Source organism: Aptenodytes patagonicus, chromosome 2 (assembly GCF_965638725.1).
Source record: "Aptenodytes patagonicus chromosome 2, bAptPat1.pri.cur, whole genome shotgun sequence".
NCBI lineage: Eukaryota > Metazoa > Chordata > Aves > Sphenisciformes > Spheniscidae > Aptenodytes > Aptenodytes patagonicus.
The window spans coordinates 104,834,901-104,857,809 of NC_134950.1; the positions used below are offsets into that span (position 1 = coordinate 104,834,901).

Consider the following 22,909-nt stretch of genomic DNA (forward strand, 5'->3'; position numbering starts at 1 on the left):
ACATACAGCTGCTCTCCCTTTAGCCACACGAAGTTTCAGAGAGGTGGTGGGAACAGCTTAGGAGGGCTGAACCGCCTCCTGTTACACACATTTCTCTCCATGTAGGTGCTTCGCTGGCTGCAGAATGTATCCAAGCAATTGCCCAAAGTTGAACAGGAAGGCTAAGACAAAAATGGGGGTTGAACCCAGGCCTCCAGATCCTGGTGAATCGGTGCCAGACAGAAAGGATTACTTGAAGAAAGACCAACAAATGGCATGGAAAGAAAACAAAGTCAGATAAAACGAATGAACTGCCACATGGACCCAAGGGAAAGCATCAGAGAATAACTCAAAAAGAAAGTAGTGTAAAGAGCAGAGGGAAGAACAGTCAAAGGTGGGGAAGGTTGGGAGGGGAAGAGGAAGGGAGCAAAGCAAAGGCGGTGGAGAGTGTGCAGGGAGGCCAGACTGACAAGCAGTGAAAGAGTTATTAGGGTAAGCTTGCCACAGCTGTCATGGGTACCACAGGATGAATTAAAACAAACAGAAACAAAGTTTCATAGACACATAAAGCCTTCTTCCATAATAGTATCAGGAACAGGAGAAAACTGCAGGTATAAAATGCATCTGTCACAAACCTGGGGTCACCTGACAATTTTGCTGCACTCACAAAATCCTGATAGTCCCATTTGAGCCGGCACAGACAGGATGCAGGAACAACCACAAAACCATGGATGAAATGCAACGAGTAAATTTATTTTCGTTACCTCACCAACCGGGGGATCCCCGAAGCAGCACCTAGGCAGAGGCACATAAGCGGGAATGCAGGCACTGCGGAGCTTGGTCCATGCTAGAGGATCACTGAACCTGCTGTTTTCACCTGTATTTCAGGGATTCGCACAGGCGTAATTTACCACTGTGCTTTGATCTTTCCCACAGCAGGGCAGGAATCTCAAGCATGTCATATAGGGTGCCTCTAAGTCTATCACAGGTCTATGTTATCTAAACACAGATGTGCTACTTGTCCAACACACAAGACCAAACAACAATTAGTATGATATATGTGTTTTTTGACACCCCAGCTGCAAGTCACTTGAGCATGTTTACAATCATCCTCACCAATCTTCTGTTATTTTCCCATACCCATTAAGGAGTAAATTGACCTATACTACCTTGGCTGCATACCTGACTTAATAACAAGTACTGCTAAGTATTAACACACATTACATGTTTTTCCTCTTTCCACAAAAAGCAGGATCCTAATCGGACTAATCCGATCCTCTCCGTTAAGAATATCATCCAGAGATCTGCCCCAAGGCTGGATAGTTATGAGTGGCAGGGTGTGGGGGATAGGATGGGCGAGTACCTAGGCCAATGGGCACCCTCAGTGTTTTGGAACTTCACCCCTGAGCAAGTGCAGAATCCTGAAAAGTTAGTTGAATATTTGGACAAAGTATGCGATCACCCTGGCAACTCCAGAGAGATGCAGATCATTGCAACATGCTGGGGCCTGGCCCATGCCTACCGAGCCCTGTTCAACACTATTCAGTACCCTCAAAGGGAAGAGAAGGTCTCTGGATCTGACGATAAAATGACAGGCCCCGTGGCCACCCTGACCCCAGTGACAGGCCCTGTGGCTGAACCAAAGAACCAGCCTGTGCCGGTATCAGTCGCCCCTGTACACAAAAGAAATCTTGGATGCGAAGTCGGCTCGTTTAGTAAGGGAGGAAGAAGCTTCTTCTAAAAGGGAGCCAGAGGAAGAAGTGGATGAGGCAGACTACCCTGGAGAAGGGCCATCATGAGAACAGGAGGAGGAGGGCCGGCAGCTGCTCGGGGAGGAAGAAGAGGAAGAATTCATGAAAGAGGCAGTAACCACACGATCTCTATCCTTGAGTGAGCTGCGAGATATACGAAAAGATTTCAGCCGTCGTCCAGGCAAACACATTGTCACCTGGCTGCTCCAATGCTGGCATAATGGGGCCAGTAGCCTGGAATTAGAGGGTAAAGAAGCCAAGCAGCTGGGATCCCTTTCTAGGGAAGGGGGCATTGACAAAGCGATTGGAAAAGGGACACAAGTCCTCAACCTTTGGAGGCGACTCTTGTCAAGCGTGAAGGAAAGGTATCTCTTCAAGGAAGATGTCATATGTCGCCCAGGCAAGTGGATCACCATGGAGAAGGGTATTCAGTTCTTGAGGGAATTAGCTGTGCTGGAGGTGATTTATGGTGATCTGAACAATCAACAGCTATCCATATGAAGTCAAGTGCACATGACCCATGTGGCGGAATTTTGTAAGGAGCACACCATCGTCATATGCCAACTCATTGGCAGTGATGACCTGGAAAGATGGAGAGGAACAAACAGTGGATGAATTGGCTGGTCAGCTCAGGCAATACGAAGACAGTTTCTCTTCCTCCCTCAACTCAGCTGTGGAGAAACTGTCCAAAAAACCATCCCGGGAGTTCCAGCAACTCAAAGAGGATATGTCCTACTCCCCACCTGTATGGACCAATATCTCGGCTATTAGGAGTCAGCGTTCTTTTGTTCAAGAGAGAGAATATAAAGGGTACACACCACGAGGCACCCTGTGGTTTTACCTGCGTGACCATGGAGAGGACATGAGGAAGTGGGATGGAAAACCTACCTCAGCCCTAGGGGCACAGGTATGTGAGTTGCAAGGGAAAACAATCACAGAAAGGGGTTCTTCCAGGAAAATTGCTGCTCCAGTTTCCAGCGGGCAGTTCCCCAGACAGAGTAGAAGGGCCGATATTACTTCTGATCTTAATGAAGAGACTTCTGAATTGTATTTACAAGAAATGAGAAACGAATACTATGACAAGGACTAGAGGGGCCCTGCCTCCAGCCAGGTGGAGGAAAGGGACAACCAGGTTTACTGGACTGTGTGGATTCGGTGGCCTGGCACTTCAGACCCACAGGAGTATAAGGCTCTAGTGGACACTGGTGCACAGTGTACCCTAATGCCATCAAGCTATAAAGGGACAGAACCCATCTGTATTTCCAGAGTGACAGGGGGATCCCAACAGCTAACTGTATTGGAAGCCAAAGTAAGTCTAACTGGGAATGAGGGGCAAAAGCACCCCATTGTGACTGGCCCAGAGGCTCCGTGCATCCTTGGCATAGACTACCTCAGGAAGAGGGTATTTCAAGGACCCAAAAGGGTACCGGTGGGCTTTTGGTATAGCTGCCTTGGCGATGGAAGAAATTAAACAGCTGTCCACCTTGCCTGGTCTCTCAGAGGACCCTTCTGCTGTGGGGTTGCTGAAGGTCAAAGACCAACAGGTGCCAATTGCTACCACAACAGTGCACCAGCAGCAATATCACACCAACCGAGACTCCCTGATTCCCATCCATAAGCTGATTTGTCAACTGGAGAGCCAAGGAGTGATCAGCAAGACTCGTTCACCCTTTAACAGTCCCATATGGCCAGTGTGAAAGTCTAATGGAGAGTGGAGACTAACAGTAGACTATCGTGGCCTAAATGAAGTCACGCCACCACTGAGCACTGCTGTGCCGGACATGCTAGAACTTCAATACGAATTGGAGTCAAAGGCAGCCAAGTGGTATGCCACAACTGATATCCCTAATGCGTTTTTCTCAATCCCTTTGGCAGCAGAGTGCACGCCACAGTTTTCTTTCACTTGGAGGGGCGTCCAGTACACCTGGAACCGACTGCCCCAGGGGTGGAAACACAGCCCCGCCATTTGCCATGGAGTGATCCAGACTGCACTGGAACAGGGTGAAGCTCCGGAACACCTACAATACATTGATGACATCATCGTGTGGGGCAACACAGCAGGAAAAGTTTTTGAAAAAGGGAAGGAAATAGTCCAAATCCTGCTGAAGGCCGGTTTTGCCATAAAACAAAGTAAGGTCAAGGGACCTGCACAGGAGATCCAGCTTTTAGGAATAAAATGGCAAGATGGACGTCGTTAAATCCCAATGGATGTGACCAACAAAGTAACAGCCATGTCTCCACCAACTAGCAAAAAGGAAACACAAGCTTTCTTAGGCGTCGTGGGTTTTTGGAGAATGCACATTCCAAATTACAGTCTGATTGTAAACCCTCTCTACCAAGTGACCCAAAAGAAGAACGATTTCAAATGGGGCCCTGAGCAACGACAAGCTTTTGAACAAATTAAAGAGGAGATAGTTCATGCAGTAGCCCTTGGGCCAGTCTGGGCAGGACAAGATGTAAAAAAAGTGCTCTACACTGCAGCCAGGGAGAATGGCCCTACCTGGAGCCTCTGGCAGAAAGCACCTGGGAAGACTCGAGGCCGACCCCTAGGGTTTTGGAGTTGGGGATACAGAGGATCTGAGGCCCGCTATACTCCAACCAAAAAAGAGATATTGGCAGCATATGAAGGGGTTCGAGCTGCTTCGGAAGTGATCGGCACTGAAGCACAGCCCCTCCTGGCACCCCGACTGCCGGTGCTGGGCTGGATGTTCAAAGGGAGGGTCCCCTGTACACATCATGCAACTGATGCTACGTGGAGCAAGTGGGTCGCACTGATCACACAACGGGCTCGAATAGGAAACCCCAGTCACCCAGGAATCCTGGAAGTGATCATGGATTGGCCAGAGGGCAAAGATTTTGGAATACCGCCAGAGGAGGAGGTGACGTGTGCTGAGGAGGCTCCAATGTATAATGAACTACCAGAAAATGAGAAGCAATATGCCCTGTTCACTGATGGGTCCTGTTGTATTGTGGGAAAGCATCAGAGGCAGAAAGCTGCTGTATGGAGTCCTATGCGACAAGTTGTAGAAACTGCTGCAGGAGAAGGTGAATTGAGACAGTTTGCAGAGATGAAAGCCATCCAGCTGGCTTTAGACATTGCTAATCGAGAAAACCAGCCAGTGCTTTATCTCTATACTGACTCATGGATGGTGGCAAATGCCCTGTGGGGGTGGTTACAGCAATGGAAGCAGAGCAACTGGCAGCGCAGAGGCAAACCCATCTGGGCTGCCGCATTGTGGCAAGATATTGCTGCCCGAGTAGAGAACCTGGTTGCAAAAGTCCGTCATGCAGATGCTTACGTACCCAGGAGTGGGCTACTGAAGAACATCAAAACAACCAGCAGGTGGATCAGGCTGCTGAGATTGATGTGGCTCAGGTGGATCTGGACTGGCAACATAAGGGTGAATTATTTACAGCTCCTTGGGCCCATGATACCTCAGGTCGCCAAGGAAGAGATGCAACATACAGATGGGCTCGTGATCAAGGGGTGGACTTGACCATGGACACTATTGCACAGGTTATCCATGAATGCGAAACACGCGCTGCGATCAAGCAAGCCAAGCGGTTAAAGCCTCTCTGGTATGGAGGACGACGGCTGAAATAGAAATATGGGGAGGCCTGGCAGACCAATTATATCACACTCCCACAAACCCGCCAAGGCAAGCACCGGATGGCTGGAAACATATCCCGTGCCCCATGCCACTGCCCGGAACACTATCCTGGGCCTTGAAAAGCAAGTCCTATGGCGACATGGCACCCCCGAAAGAATTGAGTCAGACAATGGGACTCATTTCCGAAACAACCTCATAGACACCTGGGCCAAAGAGCACGGCATTGAGTGGGTATATCACATCCACCATCATGCACCAGCCTCCGGGAAAATTGAACGACACAGTGGACTGTTAAAGACTACGCTGAGAGCAATGGGTGGCGGGACATTCAAACATTGGGATATGCATTTAGCAAAGGCCACCTGGTTAGTCAACACTAGGGGATCTGCCAATCGAGCTGGCCCTGCCCAGTCAGAACTTTTACGTACTGTAGATGGGAATAAAGTCCCTGTAGTGCACATAAAAAATATGTTGCAGAAAACAGTTTGGGTTATTCCTGCCTCGGGCAAAGGCAAACCCATCCGTGGGATTACTTTTGCTCAAGGACCTGGGTGCACTTGGTGGATAATGCGGAAGGATGGGGAAGTCCAATGTGTACCTCAGGGGGATTTGATTTTGGGTGAAAATAGCCAATGATCTGAATTATATGATGTTAAATGCTACATAATATTATATGCCATACTAATGATATTACAATAAGAATCACACAGATTAATGAAGAATGAACTTCGATGAAACCGAGCAAAGCACAGTGATGATGGAACCAGAACTGACTTCAACATGAAACAATCCAACACCACATACCATCTCCATCTTTCCTGCCCTGGAAGATTATTATGACAGATGGAGCCCAAAGTCATGGACTAAATGAACTCACCGAACATTTTAGAGGGATGGCCCATAGACTAAGGGAATGATATCTATATATATTAAAAAAACAGGAAAAGGGGTGGTGATTAATGGAAATGTATTGGAAAATGTGGGACTTGAGCATGATGTAGATGGTACAGAATAAGGGGTGGATACTGTCCTGGTTTCAGCAGGGATAGAGTTAATTTCCTTCCTAGTAGCTGGTACAGTGCCGTGTTTTGGATTTAGGGTGAGAATAATGTTGATAACACACCGATGTTTCAGTTGTTGCTGAGTAGTGCTTACACTAGTCAAGGACTTTTCAGGTTCCCATGCTCTACCGACTGAGAAGGCTGGAGGTGCACAAGAAGCTGGGAGGGGGCACAGCCAGGACAGCTGACCCAGACTGGCCAAAGGGACATTCCATACCGTGTGATGTCGTGCTCAGTACATAAACTGGGGAAAGCTGGCCAGGGGGGCCGCTGCTCAGGGACTGGCTGGGCATTGGTCACTGGGTGGTGAGCAATTGCATTGTGCATCACTTGCTTTATATAATTATTGTTATTGTTATCATTATTTTATTTCAATTATTAAACTGTTTTTATCTCAACCCACGAGTTTTTCTCACTTCTACTCTTCCAATTCTTTCCCCCATCCCACTGGGGGGCAGGGGGGGAGTGAGCGAGCGACTGTGTGGTACTCAGTTGCCGACTGAGGTTAAATCATGACAGCTAGTAATTCATACAGTTAGGAATGATATACTTCTTTGAGGCTTTATCATTAACTTTTAGCTCTATTCCTGCAACAAAGACTATAAATTGTGTCATATGAAATATGAACTGTTTTATCCACATTGTTTAATGATGATACTGAGAACACCATGTGTGTGAAAACTGCCATTAAATATTAATAGCACTAAACAAACTCCTATGTTTTCCCAATGATTTGTGTGGTGATTTATATATTTTAGGTTTAGGATAATAGCTCCTTCTTCAAAGAATAAATATGTGTAAAGCCTTGAGCTTCCAAATTCACATGTCCATGCTTAAATTTAAGCACATGAGTGAGTCTAACAAAGACACAGTTAAGTGAGTATGTGACTGACAGATCGGGTCTCTTCATGAACACACTCTTTTACTTTTAAGCAAGCAGGTGCCAGAGTCTCAGTAAAAGAAATGAAACCTAGACCGTATGCTTAAAAAGGTTAAGCATGCATGTTAGTGCAACATAGTGAAAAAAAAAATATAAATACACGCTTAAGCACATTCTGAAATGTGGCTATTTTGATAGTGGTTCATCTTGACTTCAGACTCCATGTTATCTCCTGCAGAATCCCACACCTCTTCTTGCAAGAACCTTTCACATGGAGCACCCTTCACCACTGAGATCTCAAAATTCAGACCTGATGATGGTTACAAACTTTTTATCTGAGCCAGGAGTTAACAGAAGAAAGCCATGCTGTTGGACTCAGGGATTAATTCAAAACACAAGCCAAATAAAGTGAGACAAACAGAGGAATAAAGATCTTGATGCACTGACTCACATCACAGTATCATCCACCTCTTTAGATACACTTGCAGAAGGAATTGACTCAACTTATTCGGAAATTTAGAGAGCTATGTATCTTATGATATACATAAATATATTCACATTTGTGCCCAGATTAAGCAAAATTTATAAAACTTGTATTCATTAATATATTCAGACAGCAGCATATTTAGACTCTGGCAGCAAAAATTATAGAGACTAACACTATTTAAATAATTGACCTGAAACAAATCAAGAGGGTAAGAAAAAAGAGTATTTTCTACTTCACATCTCTACTCTTCCTTAAAAAGCCTATTGATTTACCAGTATTCTTCATTACTAAATGCATGGTACACTTAATGTCAGTTGTCCTAATTTATTGCCAGAATTCCTGAAATTAATTTCCTATGATTTTACCCTTCATAAGAACACTTACCAGCTACTGTAAGGATAAAACATCAGAGATCTGAAAAGGCATTAAGAAAATCTTTCTGTTGGAAACCAAATTACCACCGCATTCATATGGAAACAGAAAGTTATTGTATGGTAGACACTAAAAGCCTCATTTCAGAGAGCTAGAAGGATGGAAGGGAAAGGAAGAAAAGACAATTCATTCCCATCTGTGCCATGTGCAAACTGTCACACCGTTCGTGCAAAAATAAAAATGAACGCTCTAACCACTATGTGTTTCTAGCCAGTTTTAAGCCTCCGCTGACGACTATTTAAAAGAAAGGTCTGATTTTCTAACAAACAGAATGTAGCACTGTAGAAACTGTGGTACCATATCAGATCTGTGGTTCATCCACACCAGTACCCTACATCTGACAATGCGAGCATGGGATGCTTTGAGGGGGGGAGGAAGGGGGGGGAAGGAAAAAAAAAAAAAAAAAAGAAAAAAAAAACAACAGTAGCCAGACAATGGCTAATCTATGCTTTGATTTGAAATACTCCTTCTAATTAGCAACTGGTTTAGAACTTGATATGTGATTTTTTACATCACATCCACAGTTTGTTAGGAATATCTATCACAATGCTGGGTATTATTCTTATCCAACATAGTATTTTTAAATAAAAAGACTTCTTTTTTGATGCAATAAAAATCCCAGCTTCTTTTGTTTCATGTGTATTTTTTCAGATCCCTAACCATTTTTTTTCTTTCTGTGAGGTTTTCCTAAATCTACAATGCCCCTTTCTGAGATGCAATTTCAAAGAATCACAGATGAGCTCAAACCATAGATTTTATATACCATGTGATATTCACTATTCTTTATCTCTACATATCACAAGGCATGTGCAGGACAACCAGGGGATCAGGCCCAGCCAGCACGGGTTCATGAGAGGCAGGTCCTGCTTGACCAACCTGATCTCCTTCTATGACCAGGTGACCCGCCTAGTGGATGAGGGAAAGGCTGTGGATGTGGTCTACCTGGACTTCAGTAAGGCCTTTGACACCACCTCCCACAGCATTCTCCTCGAGAAGCTGGCGGCTCACGGCTTAGACAGGTGGACTCTGCGCTGGGTCAAAAACTGGCTGGACGGCCACGCCCAGAGAGCTGTGGTCAATGGAGTTCAATCCAGTTGGCGGCCAGTCACGAGCGGTGTTCCCCAGGGCTCAGTTTTGGGGCCGGTCTTGTTCAATATCTTTATCAATGATCTGGATGAGGGCATCAAGTGCACCCTCAGTAAGTTTGCAGACGACACCAAGTTGGGCGGGAGTGTTGATCTGCTCGAGGGCAGGAAGGCTCTGCAGAGGGACCTGGACAGGCTGGATCGATGGGCCCAGGCCAACTGTATGACGTTCAACAAGGCCAAGTGCCGGGTCCTGCACTTGGGTCACAACAACCCCATGCAGCGCTACAGGCTTGGGGAAGAGTGGCTGGAAAGCTGCCCAGCGGAAAAGGACCTGGGGGTGCTGGTTGACAGCCAGCTGAACATGAGCCGGCAGTGTGCCCAGGTGGCCAAGAAGGCCAATGGCATCCTGGCCTGTATCAGAAACAGTGTGGCCAGCAGGAGTAGGGAAGTGATTGTGCCCCTGTACTCGGCCCTGGTGAGGCCGCACCTCGAATACTGTGTTCAGTTTTGGGCCCCTCACTACAAGAAGGACGTTGAAGTGCTGGAGCGTGTCCAGAGAAGGGCAACGAGGCTGGTCAGGGGTCTGGAGAACAAGTCTTATGAGGAGTGGCTGAGGGAACTGGGGTTGTTTAGCCTGGAGAACAGGAGGCTGAGGGGAGACCTCATTGCTCTCTACAACTACCTGAAAGGAGGTTGTAGCGAGGTGGGTGTCGGTCTCTTCTCCCAAGTAACTAGCGATAGGACAAGAGGAAATGGCCTCAAGTTGTGCCAGGGGAGGTTTAGATTGGACGTGAGGAAAAATGTCTGTACTGAAAGAGTGGTGAAACATTGGACCAGGCTGCCCAGGGAAGCGGTTGAGTCCCCATCCTTGGAAATATTTAAAAGACGTGTAGATGAGGCGCTTAGGGACATGGTTTAGTGGGCATGGTGGTGTTGGGTTGATGGTTGGACTCGATGATCTTAGAGGTCTTTTCCAACCTTAATGATTCTATGATTTATCTTTGCCATATTGATACATTCAAACAATTCTAGCCATGAGAAAAAAAAAAATTATTTCCTCAGAAATAGGTTTATTTCCTTGAAAAGAAATTAGATGCTCTCTACCTATTACCCTCCTCAGTCTTAATGAAGCCTTCATAACAAGAGAATCTGAAAGGCTCCAAAAAAGATTATTTACTATGAATTTTCTTTAAAAAAAGACAGATAAAAAATGTATACATACACTTATTAACAGCTTCAGCTTCACAGATGAGCAATCGGCAATGACACAGGTATGAAAGTGTCGCAGCACCCTACAGTATAAACTAGAAAGCTGGTGAAGGTTGACTGGTTCAGTCATCAGCAAGAAGTAAGCCTCTCCCTGATGCACCACCTCAACAGTATGGAAAGCAGAGCAGACAGCAGTGACTCCCTACAAGATGTCCTCTAGGGATAAAAAAAGACAAGTAGAAATGGAGTTGGGAACGTCTCCTGCAGATCATCTTCTCTACTAGGAGCTCTCCATGGGGTTAATCAGAACAAAGGCTGTCAGAGAGTCTGGCTTGGGTGAGAAAGCTTTCCCTGCAGCAAGACCATGACCACTGCAGGACACAGGTACAAGAAGTGGGCTTAGCTTACAGATTTGCTTGAAGACCTGCCCACTCAGGATACTGATTTCTGCAAAGTGCAGAAATGAAGTTCATAACAGCGGGCTGAAATCCAACTTCAGTAGCAGCTATGTTTGGGAACACTTAGACAAGAACAATGACAATACTGTTGCTTGACGTACAGAAAGTTGGAAATAGCACCAGATGGGCTGCCTGGTGAATCTGATGCCTCAGGTGACGTACCAGAACACGTTTTCCAAAGAACGCTGCAAACGATGATCTTCACACTTTCTGTTCTTATTTCAAGAAGGGGGTAAGTACATTCAGATGTACTCCATGGAAACAAGAGATGGGCAGGCAGGTTAAACCCCTTTTGAGCCTATTGAGCCATGAACAACAGGCTGTAGGATAGAGACACGCTAGGTCATCTGGGTATGAAAATTTTGCATATTTCTAACATTTCTTTCTGTCCTGCTTCATTGGTATGCTAAAGGTCACCTTAGTATGTCAAAAGAAGCAGGCAGAGAAGCCAGCCACAACCTGGTCTGCTTGAAAGAGGCAAACTGGTTTTTCTTTGGTTACCAAGGAAACATGGTAGTGCAACTTCCCTGCTGTAAGCTTTTTTTCTGGTAGAGAAAGGGCTGCACAGGTCAAAACTGAGCCAGGTGACTCTCCTATGATGCACCATAAAAACAATGCCAATGCTGATGAGGGCAGAATGTTTCAGGCTTTGCTTACTTCAATGCATCTACTTGTTTCTCGGACCCCCCACTGACAGAGTTGTAGTCAGTGGGCTCATAAAGCTGATTTGACTGATGAGGCTCTCTAGGGAAAGCTTTTCAAGGGGACTACTCCACCGCCTACCTCTGTTCTAAAATGTACATCAACCAGCTAAGAACTTCCACTTCCCACCTGCAGACAGATAATTTGGTGGAAATACTTAATCAAGCTCCTGTGCTATATTTAACTCGATAGATAGTCCCACAGGTGAAAAATGATTCAGTTAATGAGAAATAAAGAAACAAACTTGATAGCAAAACAGGCTATCAAGTCACAATATAATATCCCTTTGGCAGTAAGTTTAACATCATCACAAATCACACAACAGTTCAGTCCCTTCAAATAATAAAGGACAGAAATATGGTGTAATGCTGACCTCTGCAACCCTATATTTTTATGGTCCAACTGGGTTTCTGTCAAGGGCAGTCTTTGACACAGAGGGTTGGCTGGGCAGGAGAATACTGAAGCTACAGCACTCCACACTAACAGCTTACAGCTCCTACAGCCTGCCTGGCCTGTGCTTCAGGTCACTTCATCTTGAGATATGACCAGAAAAAACACTTGGGAGACAACAACTGCATAGAAGATGTTCCTTTGGGGTCAGTATACTGTAGTACATTTTCTTTGAACTACTTCACTGCAAGCTACATATGTTCTGACTACAGTGGAGCTCCCACGCAGGGTCAGACCTGAGTGAAAAGACCTTTGCTCTGATTTTTCAAGAGTCGTCCTCTTTCCCCAGATTTTGCCTGCAAATGCCACCATCTCTCACAGGCAGACAAATATGGGCAAAAAAAGTGCAAGAGCAATTTAAGAATCCTTCACATCCCACGTGGAGATGTTTATCTCCTAGTACTTTTGACTCTGCAGAGAGAAGCCTGCTGTTCATTTACATGGGACAGAACAATGAAAAGGAACATACAGTGATAGACTTTGGTTACCAAACATGGCATGGTGTGTTAACTCCTCTTTTACATTCCTAGGATTCAATAGAAAAAAGAAATAAAATAAAATATCTGTCTGCACGCATCAAACCTACAAAAGTTATTATCTGAGTAACACACAACCTACTATTAGTATATTGCTCAAGAATAGTTCCAGCTATAAAACTACTATCATGTTAATAATTTAAAAAAAATGTTTTAGAAAAGAAATGCTGTCTAAAGAGATTCTCAAAAATAAGGGTAAATTTAAACAATTGTAGCTATAAATCTAGACATTATCTATGTCTCTGAAAGGCATTATTGCATTCTAGGGAAATGTGTATACTAAGTACATTGAAGCACTCAATTTCAAAGTAATTGAGTGGTATTAGGTACCACTAACAATCTTATAGGTACGTTTTAGTGCTTAATGTTAATGATGAAATACATGAAATTTTTTCTGGTATATTAGTTATTTCAGTATGAAATAGTTTCCTATATTTTTGTGCCACATTCACAACAATAGCACATTAAAAAGTTCTTGTATACAGTTAGCACTGGATTAAACATTGTGAATGTTTAGATTTTGCCGCTATATGGGTAAGTTACCCAATTCACCATGCTTCAGAACAAAACAAAAAGAAACCGCACTCAGTGTAGAGTCTTCAGTTTGGCTGGGTTAACAGGGTGATTATGAAAAAACGTATCATTTGATATGAATGCCTTGCCTCGTTCCTGCAGTAGGAGCAGCAACAGCTATTAGCACTCTTCCTTAGTCCTGGCTCAGCCTCCTCTCCAACACTGCACCTCAAATGCCATCCACTTCCAGAAGGACATTTCTGTTTGTCTTTAAAAGGTGACACACGCCACTTGCCTCAGTGGGTGAAAAGAAACCTCAGACGTTTTGCCAACAGCATCAGCTCTTGTCAAAAGGTTGGGTACCTCTACCAGTCTGTTAGACCTCAGACAATTCAGAAAATAAACTGGGTACAGGGGCTGAATTACCCTCTCTTATGATGAGACACACCTATTTCAGAATGTGGTTCAGACATATTGCTTGGCTAGCATGACAAAAACTATTGCAGCAAGCACAGCTCTACCTCTTCTGGAGAGGGGAAAAAATCCAAAACAAACAAAAAAACCTCTGTGGATTTTAAGGGACCTGGAGCACTCCCTTACAAGTTTTCAGCCAAAATGACTAAAGGGAAAGAAAAGGGACAAGTGGGATCTCTCTCCAGTGCTCCATGCACCCTTCACACATTTTCCACACAATGATAAACCACTTATTTAAAAAAATGCCATAGCAAAAAAGTGTTCCACTAAGACCTAACAGACTCAGAACAACTGCACGTGGTTTCTCACGTGAAATGGTGAATACAGGATATTATCTAGTATTATTGAGGGCTTGTAAAGCAAAATGCAGGAAATGGGACATCCTACTTTTGCTCTTGATAACATAAAAAATTTTGTCATACTTACTGCAAAATACCAGAAAGAAAAATGGAACCAGAAAGGGAATGAGAAAATAAATAAATACAACATTATTAAATTTAGTTTGAATCATGTGGCAAAAAAATACATTTAAGCAGGACTAGAATAATGTAATAATAGGGATGCACCTCTTGTTAAAATACAAGTAGGGCTGAAAATCACTTTGAATAGTAGCCTTGTGATGAGAAGCTTAAGGCAACGGCTTCCTGGAATATTTTCCACTTGATCTGGCTGAACAAATATTGGGGAATTTAACTGGGGAAAGTTAAGTCTGTAGATGTTCACAAGTCTGCAATTGTCACTGTAGTTGGCCTAAAGACTTACAGGAGCATGAGATGGTTTGCTTTTTGTGCTTGGCAAAAGAAAACAGTTCTCACTGGCTTAGTATATATCTCCTCATCAACAGAGATCCACTGAGAGCAGGGATTGCACCCCAACAGAAATCCATTACACAGCTCTGGATTTCTCATCCCATACTGTTGTCTGAATTCAACCTAGAGACTTCATCTCCCTCAGCAACTGCCTGCATGACCAGCTAGGTCTGTCTAGACTTGCAGAACAGCACACACATCAAACTGCCCATTCCCACTTCTGCTAGCAGGTCTTCATACATGGAGGATAAACAGAGGAGCACAGAAAGAACAGAGAGCTTCTCCCAACATACACTTTAGCTCAAACCAGAGAATTGGTTGCCTTGAATAGCTTCTCCTAGTTATGCAAGACTCACAAAGTATGGAAAAGCTGAAGTGAGAAGCAAGCAGTCATTTATTCAATACACTTCGTGGATTTCCAACCATTTCTGTCAGCAGGTGGAGAAGCAATAGCTCAAAATATGGAGAGGTAAATATCTCCCTATATTTGTCTGCTATCTACCAAAGTAAGATTTGTCTCTTAGTCACTGCCTGCTGAAAGGACAGAGAGTACTCTTCCCTCCACTGGGAAATGAAAGAAAGCAATCAGAAACCTCTGATAACCTAATGCAACGCCGACAAAGGCAAAGAACAAATTTCTCTCACCTTGGCAAGAGGGGTCCATTTGCTTCCAGGAAACATCTGTAGAAACTTTACTTACAAAAATCCTCAGGCCAGAAAAAATAGTGTCTAGAAAACCACCATAATGGCACTATACCTAACAGAAAATGTTATGTGGCTTGGCTGTTCTTAACGTAAGAGATCTGACTGAGATCTGTCTACTCAGAGGTTCAGAGCAGTTCAGTACTCTGAACAGGAGACTAGATCAGAACACGTGGATTTTGAGCTCTGTATAAAGAATTCTGTACCAGCATTTCCCAACAGAAGTCAATGCATCTGTTTCAAAAAAAAAAAAAAAAAAAAAAAAGAAAACATGTCAACAATTGAAGGTATCCAGGGTAGACAACTGCCTAAATGTAAAAGCCCTTCCCTGCATTCTTTGTGTCTTACATAATGATTCTGAGCCTTTAAAAATGGTAAGCCAAGCATGCAAGGCCCCCTCTGAGAGGTCAGCTCTGGTAGTCTCTCCCTCATATGTTTTTAGTATGCACCACTCAATCAGTAAAAAGTGGGGATACGCCATGATGATTTCAAGAAGAATATATTCAGTCATTTCATGAGTTATAAAGGACAAATGTTTCCAGTCACTTTCATTATAATATAATCATCATTCTACAGTAAGAAAAAAAACTTGACCAAAAAAGAGTTGGCTAAAATTATGTCCACTTACCAGCAAAAGGATAGAATGGTATTGAATCAAGACTAAAATAAACCTGAAATTCAACAAGCTTACTCTTGAAAAGACAATTATATTACAAAAGATTATATTTCATTGATCTTTTCATAGAATCATAGAATAGTTTGGGTTGGAAGGGACCTTTAAAGGTCATCCAGCCCAATCCCCCTGCCGTGGGCAGGGACATCTTCAACTAAATCAGGTTGCTCAGAGCCCCGTCCAACCTGACCTTGAATGTTTCCAGGGATGGGACATCCACCACCTCTCTGGGCAACCTGTTCCAGTCTTTCACCACCCTCAGCGTAAAAAGGATTTCTTCCTTATATCTAGTCTAAATCTACCTCCCTTTAGTTTAAAGCCATTCCCCCTTGTCCTCTCGCAACAGGCCCTGCTAAAAAGTTTGCTGCAATCTTTTTTATAAGCCCCCTTTAAGTACTGATAGGCTGCAATAAGGTCTCCCCAAAGCCTTCTCTTCTCCAGGCTGAACAACCCCAACTCTCTCAGCCTTTCTTCACAGGAGAGGTGTTCCATCCCCCTGATCATTTTTGTGGCCCTCCTCTGGACCCGCTCCAACAGGTCCGTGTCTTTCTTGTACTGAAGACTCCAGAGCTGGACTCAGTATTCCAGGTGGAGTCTCACCAGAGCAGGGCAGAGGGGCAGAATCACTTCCCTCGACCTGCTGGCCATGTTTCTTCTGATGCAGCCCAGGATACGGTTGGCCTTCTGGGCTGCGAGCACACATTGCTGGCTCATATCCAGCTTTTCATCCCCCAGTACCCCCAAGTCCTTCTCGGCAGGGCTGCTCTCAATCCCTTCATCCCCCAGCCTGTATTGATACCGGGGGTTGCCCCGATCCAGGTGCAGGACCTTGCACTTGGCCTCGTTAAACCTCATAAGGTTCACACAGGCCCACTTCTCGAGCTTGTCCAGGTCCCTCTGGATGGCATCCCGTCCTTCTGGCATGTTGACCACACCACTCAGCTTGGTGTCGTCTGCAAACTTTTGTTGAAGGTGCACTCCATCCCACTGTCTATGTCATTTTAAAACTCAAATTTACAAACTTGCTCCTGACTCAAAGTAAATTTACAAGTCATGATTCTAGACAAACAGAGGTACAAGACTGTGCTGTTAGATGACATATACTGATGTTTTAGACCATGATTTGTTATTGCACACTTAATTTTTAACACTTAAACAGCAGTGAGAAGAAATGTAAAATGCTATGAAAAGTATAATTTATTTCTCCTGACAGATATTAATTGGCCTGTATTAATGACTTTTGAAACTATTACTAATGAGGAAAAATAGCCATCCCAGCATGTCAGCAATATCTGTAGTGAGGGGACAGTCCTCCAGCCATTAAAAAAAAATGGGGGGGAGGGGGAATATCACACCATAAGATAGGAAAAGCAGTTTCTCAAAGAGGATGTTTATGACTAAATTTCTAAATTGCTGCCACAGCACAGTGGCGGAGAAATTCTGGAAGTGCCTCCAGCAGCTCTGCTGTATGATTAGTCTCAGCAGCTATCGGCTAACTGGAGTTCATGTTTGTGTTATTCCCTCAGGGTCTAGTCATTTTGTTATACAGAACCAGGCAGCTAAACAGGGATCCTCAGGGAGAGCGAGGTGCCCTTTGAGCAGACCAGCTCCTTTTTTTCACTTTTTTGCAGGGCAGAACAGTGGGAAAATGGTCAAAATATGTTTTCTATTATGCTTTTATCAAAAGCATAAAGACAGGTCCATATTAGTTTAACTTGCAAGGTATACTAAATATCATATACAGTCTCCTGTGGTATGTAACTGAAGCCAGGAATGTAGCAGTTATGCGTAGGTACGTTTCCTAAGCAGAAAGAACTTTTGTAAATTCAGTTAGCCAGAGTAAACAGACAATTCAAGAACTACGCAAGCATATTATTCCACTGTTTCACTGTTTTAAGTGAAGATCAAAAGCCACTATGCTACGATAGCGTTTATCTCGGTACTGACCATTATCTTGAAGGACTCCTGTGGAAGCCATTACTCTTATTGTCTGTTTTACTTTTGTAGAGTTGTTAGAAAAGTGTCGTCTGAACACAGAATCCTCTGGATTCTGGCTTTTTTTGTCCTTCCCTTTGGGAGGCTGAGGTGAGGAACTGTTTTCTCCCGGGTCACTGGATCCAACGGTAGATTTAGATTGCCGATCATTTCCCTGAAAAGAAGTGTACATAATTATCACTGATTAAAATGACAAAGTTTATTTTTTTAATTTCAATATAATCTCAACCTTTTAGTACTAAGGATTGGTATCAGGTGTTAAAGAAGCATATTAATTTACAATCAGTACAGTTAAGCAATATCTTAAACTATCCAGAAAACTGTAACTATCTCATCAACTTACTATATGATCCGACTGATTAAATGCTCCTCAATAACTCCAGGAGAAAAATAACACATTTATTATAAGGAAATAATACTTCATTTGATGAAAAGAATGGCTAGGTGAATCTATACATGCATGCATATGATATACAGCCATATCTCATCTATGCATATGTGTGGAAAGTCACAAGATGTAACATATATAACTTGTGAATAATTCATTGTCTGTGTAAATGAGACATGGGCATTAATCTGCTAAGTGTCAAAAGCAGCTGGAAGAGGATGACAGTCTTTGTGTGGCAGTAACACTGACTGCCAAGTAGACACTAAGAAAGGGGTCTGCCAACACATCACCTCTGAATCACCTCCAAGGACATCAGCCAGTTCCTCTGCTTGTTCTGTAGTGTATCTAGAAACAGAATCAGAAACCTGGTCCTTATTTTTACAGCTTTGATGTATGTATGATCCTGGGTGTACTAGCCAGAGATTTCATTATTTATACACATTTTTCTTCAGTCTAAATCTGTTCACAATCAACATCATAAAAACCTGAACTGTACATAGCAGCCCTTTAGGGTACTGTTTATATCATTCTAGGCTGCGTAAAGACTTTACCAATGGAACACCCTCATCATTGCCTCTCATTAGAGGCTGTCAGCCTCCTAGTTTTGCCAGTCTAACAGTACGTGTAGTTCCTTCCTAATCCAGTTCTGTCAAAACACTCCATATAAAAACAAAACACTCAAGCAGATAGGGCAGAAAACCTTATCAGTATCTGGAACTGTTCACCTTATCACAGTCTTAGCTAAATCACAGAAGACAAATATATTCTACCTCATTGTTTCACCTAGCGTAGCTGCATGAACAATTTGTGTCACTTTAGAACTCACTGCTAAAGTTAAAAGGTAATACTATATAACATTAAAATCTTTCAGAAAAATAAGTCCTGAAAGAAATCCCACATCTCTTTAAAAAATCCTGCATACATTATTATACTTTTATGTGATCCTTCTAGTTTTCACATAATCAGTAGAAATCAGTTCTGTTTAAAATATCTTACTTAAATACCATCTAGCTTTTACCATCTAACCTACCATTTATCTACCAATACCATCAAATCTACCATTTATCCTCTCTCTGTAAAGAGATATGAGGGCAGAGCAATATTTCAGCCTCTTCTAATTCAAACTGGAGACTGTTATTCCCAAGCAATAATAGTAAAAAACTGTAGATATCAAATTGAAACAAACAATTGCATGATTTATACCAGTTCAAGTGTTGCATTAGAACTTTAAGAGCAGTAGTACACATTCCTGCCTCCTTAAATTTTGACACTTGTTATCAGTGCGTATTACAATCCCAATGGAATAAAAGTTAGTATCAAATAATTTTCTGTATAGGCTGTTAAGTAATAGGCAAGAAGAGGCAAGAAGTTAAAACTGTTAACGAGTTATATTTACAAACGCTAGAATTGCAAAGCTCACATTTTAAAAAACAAACACCACTTGAAAGTATGTTCTTTACTAAGGTTTTATCTTCTACTGAATTTCAACAGAATGGAACAGACACATGTATATTTTATTGCTTATTTTGTTTAGTGGCTTCAGGCTTTTTTGTTCTGTAAACAGTGAATAGACATGATCAACTACCACAATTATAATGACAGACTGTGAGTCTGACTCTCTGCTGTCTTGTACTTGTAGAGTAAACTGCGCTTGTACAGTCGGTGCAGATACTTATATTCTGATTTGGCACTGTTTTAAATCCACAGTGGACTCATTTTGTACACATATAAACAGCTATACAGGATACAAAGCAGTGGAGGCTCAAGCTCTGTATTTAATGGTTCGCTAGGGCAAAACACATCAGATAGATAGGAAACTGGTTTAGGGCCTTACTCAGACTCAACATGCAGAAACACCATTTTCTGCAAGATGTTTTGTAAAAGGTTCTGTGTTTTTTCTTTAGGTGTATAATTTGAATAAATAATTTAACAAATAAACAAAGATAGCTGACAAAGTTTATGGGAAATACCTCAAGGCAGCAGCTGATCTTTGCTATGGAAGGTTTTATAAAAAATAAAGCAGCCATTATTGCAATAATATTTTCTCAGGTTTCTCTTGTCTAATTGACACTGCAAATAGCTACGGATTCATCAAGCTTTAATAAGCATACCACCAGGTGGCTGTGGATTTTTTCTCTTCAGATTTAATTAAAACCCGAAGGACAGGGACTTTCCATCTGCTGGAATTAAGCAAAATTAGAAACAGACTTTATTATGGCACTTGATACTTACACTGCCTTTAGACTTTCGAGATCCCACAATCGGAGGTAGTACAGAGGCTTTGGAACTGCAGAAATAAGCCGTATCTTAGAATTGTGTACACTGTCACTATCATAGACACTAAGTATCTATAACCAAGTCAGATAACACCAAGTTGGCTATGGCAACAGAGTTAATTGTTTTATTCATTGTATATTTTTACTAAGAATCACTTATTTCTGTTCACTAGACTATATTTAAACACATAATCATTAACTTATTCAAACAAATGTGTTACATTTCCCCACAATGCATACTTTATATACTGAAAATTTGCAGCGTAGTATTCAGTGAATTACTATGTGAAAGATCCTTACAACTATTATAATGAAAAGTTGTGGCAATTTCAATAAAACTGTTTACATCAATTGATCAACATAGCTTTTCACTGTCCTTTAATTTGTTGCAAATGCTGTTTCCCAAAATACTTTCAAGTTATTCACATTGTCTACAGTTGCTCACTAAAAAAAAAAAAATATATATATATATATATAAATTACACTCCAGTTTATATGCAGAATATGGGACAAATTCCCTAAATTACACCAATTTGTGGGACAAATTTCCATTTCTTCCCATTTATTTCAATGAAATGGCTCCCAATTTTCATGCTTTCCAAAGGTACTAAAAGCCCAAGTTTCTCCTTACAGGGATCTGGTTTAGGACTCTGTTATGTGATAATTCTAGCCCACTAAATATAGACCCAAACATAAAGCATTCTTAAGGGAGCACATATTCCACAAAACATTACCAAGCAAGAGTAGATCTAGACTGGTGTAGCTGCACCTAACCTCATTCAGCTGTACACACTTACAGTCCAGGAAAAAAATAAATTAAGCCAAGTAAAAAATAATTCTTTCTCTGACATTAATTTTGTGATACATGATCAATGGCATGTTTATGAGGTGAAAGAGCCTTCTGAATTTCCATTTTCTCTTTTGTTTTTGTTATCTCAGCTTTCTCAATAAAGTTGTCAATAAAGTTTTGCATCCATCCTAACCCATCCATCCATCCCTTGTTCTTGGAATGATGATTTTGTACTTTACTGGTGGTACTTTGTAAACAAATTGACACACACAAGCACATGAGAAGTATATCACACACGTATAGAACTTACCCCTGTGGTCTTCTTATTGTAGATTTGCTAAACAGCAGATCACCATACGGCAACTTCTTAAACTTTTCTCTACCCACTGCAACATAAATTTGCCCATTCTCCAAGTCTGACCCATTCTGAACAAGTTTTCCATCTAAAGTGTAAAGTCTGAAAAATATGAAAATGCTTAATATAATAAGCCTTAACATTCAGCTAGGTGTATTAAGAGCGTTGAAAGCTACGTTAATCTAAACTCACTAAATCATGTTGACTTTCCAGATATGAAACCCAGTAAAGTACAGTGGATGTCATACAATGATCAGTCGCTACATAAAAACCAAAAGACAAGGAAAGACAGAGCAAAATAATGACCTAAATCACAGTTTATATAAAACTAATGAATTATGAAGTCCTATGACAGATTAAATACTCTCATAATTTCTAAAATGAAATAAATTACTTTGTACTTAGGTGCTCTTTAATGCCTTTCTCCTGATACCTTGGAAGGGATCTATTCCATGAGTTCCTGACCCCTCTCATAGCAAGTTCCACCTCCCATCTGTGCTCGGGGCACTATGCAGTAATCTGGGAATAACAGGGCATTCATGGCCCCACAACTGAAAACCCAGGATCTGTCCACCTAACACAGACCAAGTTGATAATATTGCACTTATATTGTTATATTGTATGGATCAGAAGGTTGAAACATGGCTGTACCTGGTGGGGTAAGGCTGAAAGTAGCAGGAAATACAATAATACATTATAACAAGAAGCTGTGTATCTTAGGCACCTACAATACCAATAATTAATATGTCTATTACACCAGGTAGATTTTTACCACAATAAATTTCTGTTTGTACACTTTACAGAGAAGGAAGAAATGCATTAGGGACTGGGGAGGGGAGGGCAGGGGCAGCGGGCGCGGTCAACGTATTATTTCTATGCTATCCCAGTTATTTCATTGTTGAGTTTGTGATTTTATTTAAGGATGGTCAAAACAATGAGGAAGGAGGAAACATGCAATAATAAATGAGCTCTTTCTTATGAAGCATATTCCAAAACTCAGTAATATTTATATTTAATTAAAAAGTCAACATTAACAGTTTTGCATTTAAGTCTTAAATGCAGGAATGTTGAATGGCCACCTTAATTGCCTTTCTAGAAGCCTTCTACAGGAGCTACTATATGTGTTATTCATAAATTTCAACACAATGCAAGGAGATATAAAATGATATATGCACGTATACAATGAACCTTTTAGGAAGAATATCAAGAGCCTGACTTGAGAACACCCCTGACTTACAAAGTGCAAAGATTTTCAGTTTAATAGAGAAAAAAATGCTGCTTAAGTTCATA

General features: G+C 42.1%; 1 protein-coding gene across 2 annotated transcripts in view; it reads right to left on the bottom strand.

Moving 5' to 3' along the window:
• Window positions 1-22,909, bottom strand: part of DCDC2 (doublecortin domain containing 2) — an 80,667-nt gene that overhangs the window by 30,087 nt on the left and 27,671 nt on the right. For both annotated transcript variants that reach the window (XM_076330637.1, XM_076330638.1), the window contains exons 5-7: window positions 21,575-21,721; window positions 20,431-20,485; window positions 17,763-17,964 (exon numbers count right to left, since the gene is read on the bottom strand). In XM_076330637.1, coding sequence (XP_076186752.1) covers window positions 17,763-17,964; window positions 20,431-20,485; window positions 21,575-21,721 — 404 coding nt within the window. The remainder of the gene's footprint in view (window positions 1-17,762; window positions 17,965-20,430; window positions 20,486-21,574; window positions 21,722-22,909) is intronic.